The following is a 21,099-nucleotide window of genomic DNA, read 5'->3' on the forward strand; positions in this document are numbered from 1 at the left end:
ATGTTGCGAACCGTCGATTCATTCACTCCGTAAATGGGGGCAACAGACGCATAGCTACTGCCTGCCTTAAGCATGTCCAATAAGTTTACTTTTTTGTTCACCGTCATCATTTTTCTCTTCTTCTTGGGTTCACTAGAGGATGTAGAGGGTAGAGGACATTTAGGAGCCATTTTCAAGGGCGTCACAGGCACTATTTGACACTAAAAAGCACAAGAAAACCGCTAAAAGTTCCACGCGGCAAGACTAAGCAACACATGCGAAGCGAGAGAGAACAATAAATGCGGTCTCCCTTCGCGCGGCGCACAGCAGGGAGAGATGCTGGGTAAAGCGTCTCGGCAGCTTGGCCAATCAGCTTGCGAGATTCTAGAGCCGAGATGGCCTGCAAATCAGAGAGGGGGATTTTGAGTTGCGCGCCATCTCCGTGTTGATACCTGATGTTCTACTGTACTCTCTGCCTTCTGCTAGCGCCCGCGTAACTCTTGCACCATTTTTTCTAATTTTTGATGAATATTTTTTAAAATCCGCGCTGCACTGAGACTACGAAACTTGAGCCGCGAAATGGCGAGGAATTACCTCAGTCATTCATATTACATATGTCAGATTGACTACAGTACTACTTCAAAATATTTTTTTGCCTTTTTTAGATTGTTTTTGGGTATGGTAATACAGTGTTTTAACCGTGAGAAGATTAGATAAAAGTCATATGAATAAATTTTTAGTAAGGTTCTATTGCTAGTGGGGCATCTTAGATTTGGAAAACCAAAAAAATTAATCAATTCATCAATGGTGTCTTGTTTTAAAGTTATCTGATGTTTGGAAGCATTAACTTAATCTGATATACAGTATTATAATAATGTATTTGTGAAACAGTGGAGTAAGTCTCCTTATTTGAGTGATAGGGTCTTCCATAAGGGATTTACTTATCTCAAGTAATTTACTTTTATTGAAATCATTCATAGTAAATCATAGTAAATAAAAAAAAAAATTACTTAAAATACTGAGAATACATTACCCTTTTAGCGTTTAAGATATATTTCTAATATCTTGAAACTGCGGCAACAGTGAAAAAGGAAATTTTGAGTTTTTTGTTCATATTCAATTGCAGTATATGAGTTAATCTATGTAATTCAGAATGGTCATATTCTCACCCACCATGTATATTGAAGTAATGTACATGAAAAATTTGAATATGTACAGTACTTGGGAAGTAAATTGTATTCTCTCTAATTGGTTTTGGTGTTTATTAACATAGGAGTACTTAAGTCTCATAAGGTTGGTCCCCTAGCCAGCAGAAATAATGACTTCAGTAAGAAGTGAATGGAATCTGTTTTCAATTTCAGGGCTGTAGCTGATGAGATGGTATATTTTCCCCCTGAGAACCAGCTGTTTTCAACTACTGGCTGTAAGAGAGTATCTCAGAAAGTATCTTATCATCTTACGAATGAGATGTACGACGTTCTTTTTGAGTGATGCCCTTGGGCTCTACTTAAGATCATTCTGTTGTGAGAATGATCCACTGTTGTTTATTAAGGAAGATTTCTTCTTCATTTAGAAGAATATTCCTAAAAATTGATATGGTATAATGCATAATTAACTCTATGCTCTGCACATTCTGAGGCTTTAACCTAGTCCAGTTGGAGTTATTATGATGTGATATTAGATTTGCTGTTTTAATTTTTCACCGATTTATGTTGGGGCAAATTTAAGTGCTCTTGTATCGTCTTGTGGATAGTTTATTGACGCTAGCTTCGAGGGAACTAATTGTAATACGTATGGAGGAGTCAACCAAAGGTTTTTTTAGATCCTTGTATTCTTTTAGTTTTCCAACCTTTTTAAGAGAACACAAACTTATCTCTAGAGTAACAGTTACAGGTTGTTTGAAGCTGTTTACAATTTGAGACAAAGTATAATTTTAAACTGCACTAATATTCCCTAAACATGCAGAGTGCTTATGCTTATCTGTGCATTAAATTTGTTTGGTAAGTATTTCTTACAAGATAGTTTTAGTGTGTTAATGTGGTTTCTAAGATATGATTGCATATTAATGGGTTGTGTTTTTTTATATGCATTTGTACTATTTTCTGTGGTCGTTGTGTATAATTGTACACATGCTTATTTGGTCTTATTTTGTTAGTGGAACAAATTCATGTCCACTTGGAGTATTTCCTTGTATTTGGTCTTCTTTCAGAGCTCTCTTTATGTAAATATTATTATATTTTTCAGATTTACAAAACAAAATAATGACAAATTTCAACCATTTATCACTTGAGAAAATACTGTAATTAGTACTAGCATTATGAAACTATTTTTGTACTGTAGATGATGTCCCAGATATTATGGCCTCCTGCATAAATTCTGTTCTATTTTTCCAAGCTATTTCCTTTGTGGAAACTAATTTAATCTATATTCAGTGATTAATTATGAATTACTTTGGGTGCCTTTTTAAAATATGACATTGTAATATTGTAGAAAGAAATTTTTTAATTTTTGTTTTTTTCAAGAGTTAGAAGCATCTACTTCATAATTTGGTTAAAATATTTACATGAACTTGATAGTGTGGTGAAATCATTTGACAATAACAATGATTATTTTGTTTACTAAATTCATTCCGATGAACTGAAGCTTGATATTTTGTTTAGTGTTCACTTTAGCACTTAATTTTTTTCTAGCGTTGTGTTCAGTATCATATCATCTGATTTCACTCATTGCTGTACATTATCTATTAATTAGATTTTACAAGACTGAGGCAGCTTATTTTAGCTACCCATGTACAGTAAGTTTATATTTAGAAATATTTAGAATTGTATATTTGTCTGCATGGGATCTTATGTCAACTATGAATTACTTAAGAAATTGAGGGAATCTATTCCCAATTGTCTCGCAGCACTAATTTTCTGTGCACTGTAATTGTAGGTGATTTTTAAATATCAAGAAGTGGGTTTTTAAAATATGTAGAGTAAAATTTCACCTTAGAAAAAATTTGAAAAATATTAAGAGGGATGGAAAATAATAAGATTACCTTTTGGACAGGTTTGAAAAGTGACTCAATAGACAGTGATAAAAGTATAAATACTGATAATTCAAACTTTATTGTTACATGTGATGGTTATTCATAATTACCATTTGTTTTACTGTTTTTTTTTTCATTTACGTAACCAAGGTAGTCAAGGAAATGTGCAAAACCTGTCAGTGTAAGTGTACTTTGAGATAGAAGCTGTTGTTCTTGTGTTTGCCATAAAATTTGTCCTTTGCTCAATTTTCTTGTTTTCATTCATAGTCAATCAAGGTGAATATTCTAGAAAGATCTTACAATATGAAAAGCTAAATGAGTGTGAAAAGATAAAAGAGCTGAGGGCAGTTGTATTAAAATAGCATGAAGATAACATTTTTTTTTCAAGTTCAGAAAAACAAGGGTTTAAGAAATTAGTACTGGAATAATCCTTAAACATAGCGACATTGTATTGAATAGGAGATAAGAGGATTATGTATAAGATGCAAAAGCATCGTTATAAAATTGAAATTAGATAGAATATGGAAAGGTACATAAGATTGCATGAGTAGTATTAGGGTGAACTTGTTAAAGCTGTTTAGAATACATGTAGACATGGATTTGGATTTTTGTTGGGGATTAAAGCCTCAGTTAGTGCTTGCGTTAACCACCACCAAAAATTCTGGGAGTTTTATAAATATAATGACATCAAAAGTAGGGACTATGATAGGTTGCAATCATTGGTGGCAAATTGGGTGCATGAAATTACCATTCAGATGTGACATCCATTTTTATGTATTATAACCAACCATATGCAATTAAAAATCAGTTACAATAACAGCCTTCCTTGAACATAGCAAATTGCCCCTGGAAAGTTTACCAGTCAGGGGAGAAATAGCCTTTGCGTCCAACAGTGCCAGATTTCTCATCTCAATAGATTAAGGATAATAAGCTATGCCTAACAAGTAGTACACATCAACTCAAGGGATAAATAAAAAAGGTCTTTTATGAGAAAAGCAAACTTGGACATCTTCCAGTGATATTGTCAGTTGTAAATACTGTACCTCCTGGGAAGGAGGAAACCCCCTTTGAGTAGTTTGGTTTAGATGATATTGAATGTTACAGATTTCTAGGTTGATCAGTAATCCACCAAGGGGTATCAATATATTTGAAGTATTCATATTGAGCTCTCAAATATTATTAGCAGTAGCTGCCAAAAGAGTAGTTATAAGCAACTTAGCAGTTATAAATAACAAGAAACCTTGCAATTTCTCCCTTCTCCTATTGGAAGGGTATTATAAGTTCTGAGCAGCAATTCTACCTAGCTGTCCAAATTTTTTAACATTAACTTGTTGGAATTTTCTGTTTTTAACCAGAAGACATTATGAGATGAGTTATGAAATATGATTTGCAGGTCTGATTGAACTATTCTAAGTACAGTAAATCAGATTGCGGCATTCTCCTTATTCAATGAACAGTAAATTGTGAAGTGGATGCATGACATGAAATTTTATCTATAACCTTTACTAAAGTATTAGAGAATCACCAAATTTTTCCACTGATAAAACTGTTTGTGCAAATGATTGAAACTACAAGATTTTATGTACTAGAAAACTGAGCTTGATGGTTCATAGGTTGGCATCCTTGATAATTACTACAGAAAATGTAATAGGCTTCATACATCCAATCAGGGACTTTGATAGTCATTGCAATACGACTATCAAAGTTTAGTCATCTGTAAATGTGTGGCCATCATATACGGTACATTTGCTGAGTGGCCTTAACTTGATATTGCTTTTCTTTAAGGGACATTTAACATTTACAGAAAAAAACCCTTGCCCCTAGGCTATCAACCTGTTACGCATCCCCTTGGGACCACCTCGCTGCTAACGTACTATCATGCTTTTTTGCGGTTAGCGATCATTTCACTATCGATAGTTTTATCAAAGTTAATACTAATTTTTATCCTTATACGGTAATTTGTATTTATAGTTAAATGTAGGAGTATTAATTAAATGATGGAATAAAAGATAATTAATACTACTATTATTTTGTATCAAAAGGCTACATAATACTGAATGAAAAATCTACATCTATGCATTATTATTATTTTGTTATTATTATCAGGCTCCTCATCTAGTACTGTATTTCATTTATTTCATTAATAGAAATATGCCTCCTCTTTAGGCAGCTTATTGTGAAAGAAGCAAAACAAACTAGTTTTCTAATGTAAGGGACCTTCAGAAAGAGTTGCCAGACAGCATATAAGTTTCCATTTACAGTTTACATATGCTTAATGTGTTGCCAATTGGTGTTCCTATACTTTTATACTAGTATACGTATTATTACGGGACTGACGACTTGAAACAGGCGTTTAAAGTCATCAACATAATATCTCGTTGAAGGTGGTACCGTGTAGATCGTGGTGAACATATTATTATGTGGGTGATGCTTAGCAGGTTAAAGAGAATGATTAGCCTCCTTGCTTTAGGAGTTTACTGGAAACTTTATTGAATCATTCCCTTCAAACACTTTATACAATTATTATAGTAACAATTAATTATACATCACAATTCATATGTTGTAGGATAGTATTACAGTTACCAATTAATTATACATCACAATTCATATGTTGTAGGATAGTATTACAGTTGCAGTATTTTAGTGGAGTTTTCTTACCTTGTGTAAAGGGTCAATCATTCTAAATTGCAGTATAGGACCAAGAACTTGATGCATAGTGCATCAGCAAACAAAAGAAGGTAGAATGTACCTAAAATCATTATTTAACCTGGAAATGTATAATTAGGGGAATTTTGTAAATTCATTTCAATGTTGGAAGTGTGTGATTATCCAAAAGAATTGTAATTAAAGTTGCTGTGCATAAAGTGGAGTTCCATTTTTTTCATGATAATTGACAATCAGGTATGGTTAGCTCTGTAGCTGTGGTGATAATAGAGGAGGAGCATTTGGTCAGAAAATTTGTGAATATGGAAATAGTACAAAGACCTATAAGAGAGCCCTGGCTAGTACCAAACTTAGTTTTTTAGAATTATTACTGTACACATTATTCTTTCTCTACTTATATCTAATGTTAGTTGATTTGATTTATGAAAGTTTGAACTAGTAGGATATCCCAAACCATATCAAGAGGGTATAGAGAGAATTGAAATGGTTGGACAGCAAGGTAAAGATTCAGAATGTAAATGAGATGAAATATAAATTTCCAAGGTGATACTGGAGAAAAACCAGTTACACCATGAAGTAAAAGATAAGAGGCTGGATAGCATGATTCTAATAGATAGGGATGAAGAAAGTGCAATGGGCTAAAATAGGGGTCCAGTTAGTTGCTGAAGTGACATTGCAAACTAGCAATATCAACAGTACACAGCTGCAGGGGAACTGACAGTATTACCTCTATACTAGAGTCTAATGTTGGTGATTTTAGTCCTATGAATTCTTGGTAAAGCGTAAATTCATGTGCTCTTGAAAAGAATGTAGAAACTGCTCATGTAAGTTATCTTCAGTCATATTTTTATTGTATAGTGTTTACAATGATTAGATGCAACCTCTTATATAAACTATTTAAATTAAGTTCATACAAAATGTTATAACTGGTTATTTGAAGTATTTAATTTTTATATGTATGTAAATCCGGGTCTATTCATTGCTGATACAAACTAGAGTTATGTAGGGCAGTACTCCTGAATTACTATTTTGCTCGATGGAAGCGAGTTGCATTATGCTTTTTCTGTATTTGATAACTTTGAGTAATTACAATATTTTTTTTTTAATTCCATCTTTAGATGTTCCACATTAGTGTAGCTTTTACTCTCATCGTGTTGATTTGTTGTTTTGAGCGTGGCATATAACCTTTTTGTTCTTTTGCTTACATTTTTTTATCACATTTCAAAAGCAATTATTTTTCAAAAATAGTTCTCTGAAATTCTTTTCTTACAAATACAGGTTAATAAAAACTTAAGATATTGATAAGGCAGCCACTATTTCTCTAATGATGCAAAGCGACAAGTTGAGATGGTGTGGAATGATGTCATACACTAAGGTAAGATTCTTCTCGAGACATTGATAAATTGGTACCTTTTACTTAGAAGGGAGTTATAGTGTCAATATATTTTCTCTGTAGCTAGTTACTGCCTGCATCGTGCCTATCAGAGCACACGTAGATATCATTAAAGTAATTCTTTTGTCTTTTTTATATGCTGATCAACTTACTAGACTTTGGTCTTTTCTTACTTAGTTCTTCAACTTCTTTACCCAAAAATAGCTCCAATTTTGATCTCTGATGGCCATATCCTTCAGGTGAGCTCTGTGAGTCTAGAAATGTCACTAAGCCTGGTAAACTATTTAATGAAAATAATAATAGGCATTATACAAAGGAATGAAATCATAGGTTAACAAAACGTAAATGCAAAGTGATGGCTATCAACCTTTAAAAGCACAGTGGTCAATTGTATTTTGGTTTTAATGAATACGGTAATGGGAACTTTCATATTAGAAATTAGTTTATAAAGGATTCATTATAATAGGTTTCATAAGACTACCAGGTCATGTAGACTCTACACAAAGTTATTGTGAAATGTTTAAGTATTTTGACCATTTCCGTATAAATTACATAATATCTTGTTTTCTACACGAATACGTTCACTCCATAAAGGGAGGGGTAGTCCCATCAATGCACATGTAGCGTAATATTGTCATTACTTTGTAGCTTTGCTTTATATCCGTCAACTTTACCTCCATTCCTTCTCCCTTTCCTCCTTGCTTTCCAACTCTTCTAACATTTTCTTCATAGTGTAACTGCAGGCTTTTCCCTAGTTGGGCTCCGAATATCATAAATCCAAGAGTTGGTTGTGGAGATACGATTTACTGTAAATTTTTTTTTTATATCAAGGGACATTTCACATTGTTTGATGGGGTTTATTGCAGAGCCAGCTTTTCTTGATTCAATTATATATTGTACATACAATTAGAGTTGCAAGAATAACTATACTTTTGGAACAAATTTGTTATTAACTAAGTTTTTAATAATAGTATACGAGTTTTAACTCCCCATTAAGGGATTACTTGACGTGAAAATGTTATGATTACAGTACAGTATTGTGGTGTAGATTGATAGTACTCCTTTTACATTAAAGAATGTTAAGTGTATTGAAGTATAGTACTGTACCTATGAATGATAATCAGCCCTTGCATTTTTTTTATATATTTATTTTTATCTACAAATAATTGTGTAGTAATTCACAAGTCGTGTAACATTCTTTTGTTTTGATATATAGTTGAGCATGAAAAAACCACAAAATCTAGTCATTGAGTACTTCTAATTGATAATATTTAGTTCATTTGAAATTCCTTACAGAGTAAATTCAAATATGTTTTTCCTGTATTTTAATTGTCAAGACTTTTTTTCAAAACTATATAATTGGTCATATAATCAAATTGAGTTGTTTCACGTGTCATTTTACTTGAAGATGAAGGGATACTTCCGCCAATGATAAAATTATAAGATGTGATTAATAGGTTCACACATCAATTGAGGTTCTTTCTTAACTTAAAACATGCAAGTTGTTATAACTTTTCTCAATACTTCAAGTGTCGAGACAATTATTTAGAAATATATGCACATTTGAGAATTTGGCATTGAATTTTTTTTTGGTTGAAACGAGGTAAAATGATAAATCATAATTATTATTGTGAAGTCTTTAGCTTGTACATACTGCTCTGCAATAATTTAAAGTACAGTGCAGTATTTCATACCCTGTAATTTGCATCTTGTAAATAAACACATTTCAGTCATTCTAAAAGTTTATATTCTGATATCACAAACAAATAAAATTTGTTAACAGAGTGAGAATATAGTAAGGGATCATTGTAGCATATTATACAGTAAGTTTAACAAATACCTTATAATATAGCCTCCAACTTTAGTTTTAACTCAGCTGCATTATTCTTATTATGGGCTGCAGTTATAATGAAAACAAGCTGCATTTCTTGATAAAATATCCAAGTAAAACAGGTTGGTATCTTTGCATTATGTGATTTTTGGCCTATTAAGTTTGTTTGTAATTCATCTTGTAGACCCTGACACAAACATGGCAACCATTGATGGATGAGTTGTAATCAATACAATGTCCCCAAACAAACAATATGCAGTAGTATATACAATATGTCATTAGGGTATACAATATAAACAAACACTAATGAAAGTATCAAATTAGAATTTTTTCCATAAAGTACAGTATTAAAATTTCCTAACAGGCTGAGATAAAAGGCAGAAATACCACATTCTTTTAAATATGAATTCTAAGATTGAAATCTTTATTGATTTGAATTCGGAGGATCATAAGTTAGTACAGTATTTTGATTACTTTTCCTGCTATCTCCAACAGATAATATTTACATTTAATGGCAATGCAATTTAAATGTCACATAATGAAGGCTTAATAAGGAAGATGACCGTCTTAAATAACATTTTCTCATCCATTTTCCTTCTTAATTTTCTCAACTTGTGTTCAATACTCCCTCATACAACTCTGGACTTGCTGGATTTTCCAATTGCAGAGATATTTTTACAGTTGGGGTCTCCCCATCCTCTGCTAACTTATATGTTCTGGTATTATTTATCACAAGTTTCATCTCTTTACATTCGTGGTTCTCTCTTTCAGCAATAATCTGAAAGAAAACACTAGTTGTTAGAAAAGTTGTGGGACAAAGAAACCTTCATCACCTCTAATTAAATAACCACATAGGGTACTGGGTACCTGACAATAAAATCAGCAACTAATGCTCATGACAATTATGGAAGTAGCATTCAATTTTAACAGAAAAGCAATTTAACCCTGATATAATTTATAATTAGTATTTTATTTCATCAACAAAACCCAAATTTATGTTAAAATTGAGTTAATCCAAACTAGTAAAAGCGTTTTCTCCTTATTACAGACAAAAAAAAAACATTAATTATTTTCTAGTTGTGTTAAAAAATCATATTTTTAAAATAATTTACATTTTTCTTAACTATATTGTACAACCTTAGTCCTTTAATAGGAGCACGACTTCAGTGAAAATATACCTTACTGTCAACCTAGTGGCTTCATCAACTAGAATGCTTGCAAGGCACATAAACATAACACAGCAAGCATTTCAAGAATAGTGATGTATTGGAGCTGTTCATCCTCCATCCACATACCCAAAGAGACCAAGTCTTCCAGGTGTTTGACTTGCCCCTTGTTCTTTGTATCCAAACACAGAAGAATTTCCCGAGTTAGAGAGTTCAGTTGAATTCCCCCCAGTGAGGTTTCTCTTGTCTAGCCATCAAGTAAGATTGTCCCTCTTCACTGAAACATAATAGAAGGGAGGATCCTAGATAGCTGTCAAGTGATGCTTCAGACACCAATGAAGGGACTCTTGTGCAGGTGTTGCCTGTGGTACACAAGCTTCTCCATGTACAACAAGTGACCGAGGAAAACCTGCCATCGTTGAGCAGGGTTTTCCTGTAGTTAGAAATAAAAGTGATGTCATTTTATATGTGTGAAGGAAAGACTTGCTATCATTTTGATCAGCATGCCTGGATAGTTTGTCCTCTGCTGGAACATTAGAACAGATTATCTTCTTACCCCCAATCCATAAATTTTGGATAAAAGGGAGACAGTATTCTCAATCTTGAAGCACATGCGCCTCTAAGGAAACTAGAATCAGCCAATCGTTGAGATACCTTAGCACAAGTATCCCATGCAAGTGAGCAACTTTGGAGCAGTAAAGGTACTTCTACACGGACTGATGGACAGGTATTTAGAAATGAGTACTGTAGATATTCCTTCAGATCTATTAAAAGCATGAAGTCTCCCTCTCATAGAAAAAGGTACCAAATGAATTGTTTCCATCTAAAACGTGGCTCGACAAACCTACTGGTTCACTGGAAGTAAATGACCACCCTCCACCTTCCAGATGACTGTAGAAGCCAGGAAACTGGTCATACAAGACTTCCACCACATTCTTTACTAACTTTACCAGAGCTTTCTGCTATCCTGGAAGGTACCTATGGAATGGAATTGATTATTGACTCGTGGAAGAGCTGTAAGGAGCTATTATGAGACACACTACCCAAAGCTGAATCTTATGTTCCAACCACAGATGGAGAGGACTGCCTACCTCAGTGTCCCCTCTTATTTCTTCCCCGTCGTTGATTGAGCCCTTCGAGAAGCTGGATGGTAAAGCCATCCCACAAAGACTTGGCTGCAGTACCTTTCAAAGGCACCAGGAGTCCTGAAGCAAACTGCACAGTATTTTACGGCAGGCTATTCGTTCGTCACTGTTGTTTCCATGTCACTCTTCGGAGAGAATGAAGGAGAGTTCAGAACCGATCTGTTCCTCTCTCTCCAATTTGCCAGAAGTGTAACACAACCACATGCCTTCTTAAGACAAAGTTGACCCACAGGTTGGTTGTCTAGTGAGTCAGAGAATTACAATAAGTCTTATTTCCCAAGAGCACCAGCATGCGAAACTTCGTCTTGTCCTTCAGGGTTGCTGGCTTCAAGAAACTGGCAAAATCTGCTACCACAAATCTCCTTGGTCAACCCAAGATACCGTCTGAAAAGAGGACAAATTTGCCTTGATATAATCCAGGGAAAGCCCATCATCAGTGCACAGACTGATAGTTCCACCTGCAAGGGAGTAGGACAACTCTTCTATGTGAGATGTAACTGTACTTCCTTTGCCTAAAGAGTGGGGGAGGTAAAAGCTTTACAAAGCAACTAAACCAGACACAGAAGTCTTTAGCGAGATCAAGCCAAGAAAGTTTGAGAGAATGTAGAGGTCACAACAATGGTACTGGCACTGGATCTCAAAGCGCTAACAGATGGTGTATTTGAAATGCCCAAAGATAGCCATCAACAAGGGGCAAACATCATCATCTCCAGCAATGGACAAATGAGGAATATCACAGACATGTACAGGGGTGAATCCTTCACTGGGGAAGGTAGTTACCAACAAATGCACCAAACCACGCATCAAAAGACAGTCATGGGACTCCCACTCCTCGCACATAATTCCTGTGGACCAAGCCTGAGGAGTACCCACATGAGACACTGAAGAACAGACCTGAGAAGGGATGAAAAAGAACCAAGGCAGAGGAGTTTTCTCCTCCAAAGATACTGATTTAATGCATTTTGGTCTTTCCTTCCCAAATTTATCTCTATGAGGACACAACCGCTTACATTCATCGCAGAGTAAGTCCTGTGAAACGGGGAGAAACTATATAAAAAAAAAACAAATAGCACACACACTGCATTTACCATGATATAGTACAAGACTTATGGTCTTCCATCATGTAAACTTGCAAACCATACACTCCAAGAAAAAGGGAAATGTACAACAGCAGAAGCAGAGAGAATGTAGAAGACCATCAGCTCTATATTTCTTTGCTATATGGCCAAAGATAAGTGGTTTCACTGTAATGTAGGGAGCAATATTCCCTCACGCCTGTCATAACCCACCTTGTTCATGATTCAACGGCCACTCAAGCTCATACGCGATAATACTCCTATCTGAAAGGACTTGGGTTTGCATTCACTTAGGGACAAAAAAGTTTTAAACATTCATGCAGTACTCATACAGGTAAGTTTCAATGAGGGGCATTAATCAATTGTTCCTATATCTGAGAGTAGTATTTAATAAAACAATTGCAATAAGTGTATCAAGCTTGAGAAGGAAAATTTTAAAATATACAAAAGAATCATCAAGCAATAATGAAGCCAAAAATTGTTCTTACCTTCAAAAGAGGAGGCATCTCCATTGTCTGAGGGAGTATTTTAACTTCTGGTGGCTTGAAATTTTTTAATGCTTCTAAATACTTGTGTTCTTCATGCTTGTGAATCAATTTAAAATCAGTTTTATATGCACTTTTAGAAATATCCACTACCCCCATGTTCACTCCGCGGAACACTCTCTCGACCAGCACTTTGCCTCTTAGATTGTCCTGCAGAATTTAGAAAAATATCATTACAGTAAATCATAACAATGAGTATAAATTACTTATGTAACAGAAGGGAGAACAACAATCCTAACCAATAATAAAAAAAGAATTATATATAAGTACTGTACCACAAAATACTCTAATTACTACTGTACACATTCTGCTTACTTAGTGAATGGTAATACAGTACAGTGATCAATCAGTACATTGCAGATTTATAAATATACCATGTGTGTATCTATATTACGAACTCTTTATATCGCAGATAAGTTTAATATTTTTCATATATATTTTTGTTAGATAAAAGTAATTTGGGTATAAAAGCTTAAATTTATAAAGACAATTTAAATAATATGAAAAACTATAAAATTGAAAAAAAAATATCTTAGATCTCTTTATCTACTAAACAGTTTTTCAGCTGTCGCAGGAGGGCTTGAAACATAGCACCGGCAATAGCTGAGGGATTACTGTACTGTATTGTATACACGAAAAAATCCCAAATTTTTAAAGTAATTTTATTTTTCATAACTAATCAAACCAGAGTTACTTAATAGTAGGAGGACTTTAGCAAAGTTGGAACGGTCGTTAAAATATAACAAAGTATTAAAAATACTAGCAGAAGGTGGGTAAGCCCTGCCCAACTGTCAGGTAGCAATTCAAGCCGTTTTGACTTTTAAGTTGGGCTTGCTGGGTGGTTGAGGCAGGAACTGCAACTTGAAAAACTAGGGTTTATCTGGTTAAGATAAATACATAAAATATGTGATTTGTTTCTATAGATATGCAAGCCATTGCCCTTTAATAGTAGACTCATCCTTAGGGGGGAGGAAGTTCTATTGAACCAAATTACTGGCTGTTCAACTTTCCCAAGAATTCTTAAGAGCAACTGGGTCATGTGCAGGAGGTAAGGTGATGACTCCAGCCATCCTAACAGAATGTACATAGAGATGCCACAGGTGTTAGATTAGGCCCATATTAAGAATAAATAGTATTCAGTCGTAAGAGAATCTATACCTCATGTGGGATATATTACCTGAATGTTTTCATGACTATTCTAAGAAATAGGTTTAAATACATTCTATACATGCCCCACCTGATCAAATGGTGCTCAATTATGAAGCGGACTTGACTGCAGCTGCACCCCTAAGAGAGGGGCAATAAGGAAGGGTAGGCAGCCAGTCAATCTAGCTCTCATTCTTGGCTTTTACTAATGCTAAAGCTGCTATCTTAGACAGGATGTTTCTTGTCTCATGAGAAAGCTAGACTGGTAACCTGTTGAGCAAGCCCCACAGGACCACGGGTAAAGGTACCCAAAAACTTGCGGATATATTACCGCAATTAGTGGGAGGTAAAGGAATCCTGTCTTAATACCCGAGCCATTGACAAGTTCTTCTGAAGTGCTAAGAAGGACCTGATATCCATAACTTTGTGAGCCTTTGCTAAACTTGGACATCCAACCACTCAAAGGCACGAAGATATAAGGAAAAAGTGTAATTGGATACTTTTCTCTTTACCCTGTAGGTACTAAGAAAAGTCTTTGAAGCTCAAGACTGAAATACTGAGTCCTCTAAGATAGTACAGTGGATCCCCTGCCTCTGGAAGCCATTCATTCTGATGTCCTGTGGATGCCTCCTGAGAGGAGATGAAGAAAGGCTGTAAACTGCTATTGTGGGCAGGAACAAACTAAAGGGAAACATCTTCCAAACCTTTGAAATAAGAGGACATATAAGATGCCAAAAGCAATCCTGAGGTCAAAGTAAAGACAGCGGGATCAACAGGGCTCATGCCCTCAGGTGCAGAGAAACTTCTTTGTTGAGAGAATACAGGAGGCAGCATCATACTCAACTGGCAAGACCACAGTGAATTTCCAGGTCTAGAGGATTTTTTATCCTTGAGAGGCACCAAAATGCTCACCAATAACCATAGCTCCCACTGTCACAGAAGCCATGGTAGCCCCTCCAAGTTCATTGCACTCATGAATGAGTGTAAGAATGACGACAAACAAACACTCAATCTCAAGGTTATCCATCTTCGCTTGCGCTGGACCAAAGTGATGACAAACAAACACTCAATCTCAAGGTTATCCATCTTCGCTGGCGCTGGACCAAAGTGACGACAAACAAACACTCAATCTCGAGGTTATACATCTTCCGCTGGACCAAAGTCAGGCGTCACTGGGTGTTAAAAACCCAAGACTCCCTTCCCTCATAAGAGAGGAGGTAGTGTGCGTGCTCAATCGAGAACAAGGTTGAGCACCAACAAAGCAAGAGCGTAAACTCCTGTAACAAATATTGATGCACATTCCAACTCTTTAAGTTGGTTCTTGGTACTACTACATCTCACACGTAACTGGGAAGAAATTGGTCAAACTCTCAAGTGAGTCCCGTTGGTCGGTTTTCCTGGACTTCGATACCTTCTTGGAAGTAGCAGCGTCTGAAGAACCTAACAAATATGAGGCAGAAAAGGAGGAAGAACTAGAAGAGGAGGAGGAGGAGTGCACAAGCTTCTCCTTGCCAGTTTTCTTTGAAGTTGAGGTATTGAAAACTAACAACGATGCTCCCATAGATGATGTCACAAGGGCCTCTTCAAAAGCAGCAAGGACAATGCTAGTATGTGCCACACCCTTCAGTGCCTCCACAGGTGAACTAGGAGTCAGAAAGACACATCAGGAGCAGCATCAGAAGTCTTGGCAGCAACAAAACCTTCTCCTGCTGACAGAGCACCTATAATGCACAGAGAAACAAACTTCAATAGGTTCAGGCTGTTGCCATCGTCCTACAGCCCCATATAGCAAGAGGATGACTGCGTACAGTCATGCCTCACAAATGGCACAAAGATGATTAGATTTATGCCAGGTTTGCACAAAAACCTGCCACACATTTGTAGCTTTACCCAGAAACAACTGCGTAGCCTTGTACTATTCATTTGATTCATCCAGGTTTACTGAAATACAACAGCAAGTCTGACTCACTTATCCATTTATTCTAGATAGAAAAGCAAAAAATCAAAACAGCATAAATTTGAGAAGCAGCAAGAGTACATGTGTACTGGTTGCTTCCAAAATAAAAAAAAAATGCTAGTCTTGGTGACTAAGAAGTGAGCAGGGCTTCCCACCACCAGCCGGTAGTTATAACTACTGTACCTTGTTGAATTTCAACGCCTGTTCCAGCATTGCTGAAGTCAAAGGAGAGTGGTTTGTATTCATCTAGGAACAAAAGTTCAAGGAATTTAAATAGTAATAAAATTCACAAATCTTCCATCAGTAAATATAGTACCTACCTCATCCCTGTATGGTCGTCCTGTGTCCATTTCTGGCTGTGCACTTAAAATTCTGAAAAAGCTTGGCTCAGGATATCTCTCCAAGGTTGATCTTACCACCATTCTTCCAACACCGAAGTCTTTCAAAGACCCAATTATTTCCCATAATCTGAAAATATATAGGAACCTAAAATAAATGACAAAATGATATCTTCATGAGGCAAGATATAGAGTAATACTATCTTATGTATCAAAGTGAAATACAGTACTGCATTTTGTAATTGCAAGAAATGTAATACTGTACTGTATAAAGACCTTCCTTAGTAGGACCCCAGTTAATTGTAAACAGCCTTGAGATGGTATGGATCTGACAAGTAAATGATATTCAACTGCACAATTTCCACTAAACGTCATAATTTGCTAGAGATTCGGTCGTAATTTATCCTTAGGCAATTGTACTTTTGACAGTAATACAGGTATTTGTATTACAGTCACCCCTCGAATTTCATGGGGATTAGATAACATAACCACAAAACTGGAAAAAATCGAGCAACACTGCTTTCACGTAATTCTTTCACTGTACTTACTTTTGTTTATATTATTCTAATCGTTTAGTAAAGTACTGTACATAATACTGTTTTTATACCTATTCCTTAACACACTCCTAAATAATCTATAGCACTAAATAACTACTTTTAAACTTTATTTTATGTTTTTCACAGATTCAAATCCTTATAATTATATTTGGAATTGTGAAGAACATGGAATGAAGTTTAAAATTTGGTCCCCTAGGGACAAACATATCATCACTATCACGAACTGTTTGCCGCTTACCCTCAGTTGACTAACACACTACATTGGTTTTGCATACAGAAGTTCATTCGCTGTACATTATTTTAGTTTATATTATTCTAATTGTACAGTGAAGTACTGTACATAATTCTCCTTTTAAACTTTTCCTTAAGAAACCCCTCACTAATCTATACCTACAGTACTTTTAAACTTCATTCTATGTACTTCACAGTTACAAATCCTAATAATTACAGGATTTGGATCTGTAGAAAGCATAAAATGAAGTTTAAGATTTTGTCCCCTCATCACCACCCTCATTAACTTTCCACCACTTACGCTTAGTCGACTAACGCCATACACTGTTTTCACGTAGTTCATTCACCCTTCCCCAGCCCATCAAGACTTTGGGAAGTATGTACTGTATGATGACGGCCCAGTAGAATAGATTCCTTTTTTTCTTAGTGCTAAATATTGTAACTGATAGAAAAGTAATTGCAAGTAGAAAACAGCTTCTTAAAATGTTAAATTCATCGTGTTTCCTAACTGTAAATAGAAATTAACTGTAAATGGCAATACTTTGAAATTCAGCAATAAAATGCACTCTATGTGAGTGTTCTTTAATCTCCTTATTGTTTCACCAATACTTTTGTGTTATTTACATATTCTTGACCATTTCTGTTTGTGCAGCTCCCTTGTTTTAGGCTTAACCCCACAAGAAATCACCAACTCCATTTCCTGCTGGAGTGTTGTTAGAAATTTTTTTACAGTATTTATGGTAAACACAAAATGAAGGCTTTGCAACATCAGTGATGAAATATTTACGGAGCCTTTGTATATCAGCAGCCAGTTCCTCACACGTTCATTAAAACTGGACATCTACTAACCTAAACTCCCCCCCCCCCAACCTATCCTACAAACTGTGTCCTTACCTACTTACCTATGGGGGGGTGGGGGTAATGCCCGCCTGCGACCCCACTTACACTGTCGTATTCTAAGTTAGCCATAATGATACACACAGGTGGCCGCTATCATACATACACCCCAAATTTACATTGAAACGCTATAAGTACAGTAGTGAAATACAAAATATTAATGTTTATGACAAGCAGTTAATGTAAATCGATTACCATTGAATTTATTACTAGTATTAGGTATATATTATCAGTACATCATTCCAAGATACCATGATGTTCATTGAGTATGAACATAACATCATTGGGAAGCTTAGATATGTAGAGTGGAAGGGAGGGGGGGGGGGGGGGGGAGAAGTATGGATATGGATTTCTAGGGTGGGTTGGGAAAATGGGAGGGCTTTAGAAGAGCAGTCCTATCCGACAGAGTAAATTATATTTTTAATTGGAAAATTAAATGGCCATAACTGGGACCCTTATCATTCAAAAGGTAGTACTGTACTTTGAAATAGAATATTCATTAATGGTGTTATTTGTCAAATAGCTTTTAAAGAGAAGGAGTCCTATTTGGTGACGATACCACAAATCTTCAAATAGGTAATACTGAGACATCTATTGTTTAAATGAGTGTAATTGGGACCACATTTCTTCATAGGCTCTAACTAAACTATGATAGGTTAGGTAATAATGGGTACAGTATAGGGTAAGTTAACTGACTTCCCTACAATAGCCAGCAAAATATGGAAATGTTAATTCATTCGGGGTGTATGTATGATAGCGGCCACTTGCATGTATGAATAGGGCTAACTTAGAATATAGCAGTGTAAGGGGGGTCGCACACCCCCGTTATGTAAGTAGGTAAGGACACGGTCTGTAGGTTAGGTTAGGGGGGGGGGGTTGAGGTTAGTTGATGTCCATTTTTAATCCACAAGGGAAGAAATGGCCGCTGATATACAAAGGCTTCATTCATTTGAACGTATATCATTGCACAATATAAGCTTTCTGTATTCCATATAAGAAATGGTCAGCTTGTCCTTACTTGTTCAACATACTTAACCTAGCTACTGGATACCAGTGGTGATTAATATTAATTATTATTATTATTATTATTAATATTTGCTAAGCTACAACCCTAGTTGGAAAAGCAAGATGTTATAAGCCCCGGGCCTCCAACAGGGAAAATAGCTCAGTGAGGAAAGGATACGAAGAAAAATAAAATATTTAAAGAGCAACAACATTAAAATAAAAATTTTATAAACTATTAAAAACTTTAAAAGACGAGTAAAAGAATTAAGATAGCATAATGTGCCCGGGTGAACCCTCAAGCAAGAGAACTCTAACCCAAAACAGTGGAAGACCATGGCACAGAGGATATGAAATTACCCAAGACTAGAGAACAATGGTCTGGCTTTAAACTATAGGCAACGATATTAGTATAGAATATATAGGTTCTACTGACCTTTTCCCAACTTGGTAATGGGTTCGACCCACCAATATCACCGGCATTGTTATAATATCGATAAGTAGGCAATAACCCAAAAAGTCATAAAATGAGTCTTCGTCCCGTTCTCCGGTATCTCCCGTTTTGTTAGTTCGTAGCAGTGTTGCCATGAGCTTTCTCCCAAGTTATCGTACAAGGGCTTCAAAATTATGTTTTTTCCTATGGAATTATCGTACATGCTAATATTTGCCTTTACTACAGTACATTATATATATATATATATATATATATATATATATATATATATATATATATATATATATATATATATATATATATATATATATATACATATATATATATATATATATATATATATATATATATATATATATATATATATGTGTGTGTGTGTATATATATATATATATATATATATATATATATATATATATATATATATATATATATATATATATATATATATATATTCCGTATTTTCATTTTCCCTGTGGTTCTTCTGCATATATATATATATATATATATATATATATATATATATATATATATATAGAGAGAGAGAGAGAGAGAGAGAGAGAGAGAGAGAGAGAGAGAGAGAGAGAGAGAGAGAGAGAGAGAGAGAGAGAGAGAGAGAGAATACTATAAGATACATTTTATCATTTCACATAAACTGAGACAAAATAAAATGACCAATTTCCTTTGGATAAACCTAGCCTTACTACACATCAAAATGGACAAAATTGAAATAAGCATTTCCTTCAGCTATACTCATGCTTTACATCAAAACAGACAAAATAAAAATGTTACTTTCCTTCAGATGTATCCATACATAATATATCAATGGAAAATAAATGCTTTCTTAATAGATTTTTACAACATAAATTGTATTTCTTGTACAGAATTTAATAGCATTGTATTAATACTCTTCATCATCTAATACTTTTTTATACAAAAGTTTACTATTTCTAATGTCACTTAAATTGTAAGATCAAATTTTCTACAATCTCCCTCGTCTTTTATACACTCAGTTGTTATAATAGCCCAATTTATTATTGAAGTATTCAGTCAGTTTTATGTTTTTCGAACAAATCTACTTTAGTGAATGAGCCAGGTCTCGTTCATCAAATAAGCTAATGGTAATCGGTAAAGAAAAATTGCCTACGGTAATGCCCTAAGTAACCCTCCCTCCTATCTCGCTCTCTTTCCACAGTAATAAATGATAAATTTATATATAGGGGTAGAGACATAGTGAAATTATCGTACAAAACCGTACCATAATAGACTTGCTATCGTACATCGTACAAAAGGGTCAAATTATCGTACGTGTACGATATATATCGTACATATGGCAACACTGGTTCGTAGTCTTTATAACGGCTACCCTTCATAGTTTGTTCCGTGTTTGTTTGTTTTTTTTTTTTTTTTTTTTTTTTTATGGTGAAATTAAGTATCATTTAACCCACTTACCATCTCATCCTGTTGATCACCATTTTCATTCCCTTTTCTTTCTCTTATGTTTCATACTGACACCATGATCACGGTGACCAGGAAGGATTATCCCATATTTGTGACAAGTCCCGTGTCCCGTATTGACCATCCCCAGGACGTTGTTTGCCCTGTATTTTTAATATTAAAAAAAACCACTCGTCCTGTTATGAGTTCACACATGCTGAAACCAAACACCATCGTAGTTTATCCAGTG

General features: G+C 35.0%; 3 protein-coding genes across 3 annotated transcripts in view; 2 read left to right on the plus strand and 1 right to left on the minus strand.

The window, feature by feature from the left end:
• Positions 1-8,707, plus strand: part of LOC137620597 (torsin-1A-like) — a 61,428-nt gene extending 52,721 nt beyond the window's left edge. Inside the window, exon 7 of the mRNA XM_068350859.1 lies at positions 1,341-8,707. Coding sequence (XP_068206960.1) covers positions 1,341-1,470 — 130 coding nt within the window. The 3' untranslated portion in view covers positions 1,471-8,707. The remainder of the gene's footprint in view (positions 1-1,340) is intronic.
• LOC137620596 (aladin-like) overlaps positions 1-21,099 on the plus strand; it is a 144,639-nt gene that overhangs the window by 45,166 nt on the left and 78,374 nt on the right. The window lies entirely within an intron of this gene.
• On the minus strand, positions 8,798-19,528 carry mRpS34 (mitochondrial ribosomal protein S34). Its single transcript, XM_068350860.1, has 4 exons — positions 19,395-19,528; positions 16,254-16,401; positions 12,774-12,980; positions 8,798-9,676 (listed from the first exon to the last, which is right to left on the minus strand). The coding sequence occupies exons 1-4, from the start codon at positions 19,439-19,441 to the stop codon at positions 9,506-9,508; spliced, it is 573 nt and encodes a 190-aa protein (XP_068206961.1). The 5' UTR covers positions 19,442-19,528; the 3' UTR covers positions 8,798-9,505.

Source organism: Palaemon carinicauda, chromosome 27 (genome assembly GCF_036898095.1).
Source record: "Palaemon carinicauda isolate YSFRI2023 chromosome 27, ASM3689809v2, whole genome shotgun sequence".
NCBI lineage: Eukaryota > Metazoa > Arthropoda > Malacostraca > Decapoda > Palaemonidae > Palaemon > Palaemon carinicauda.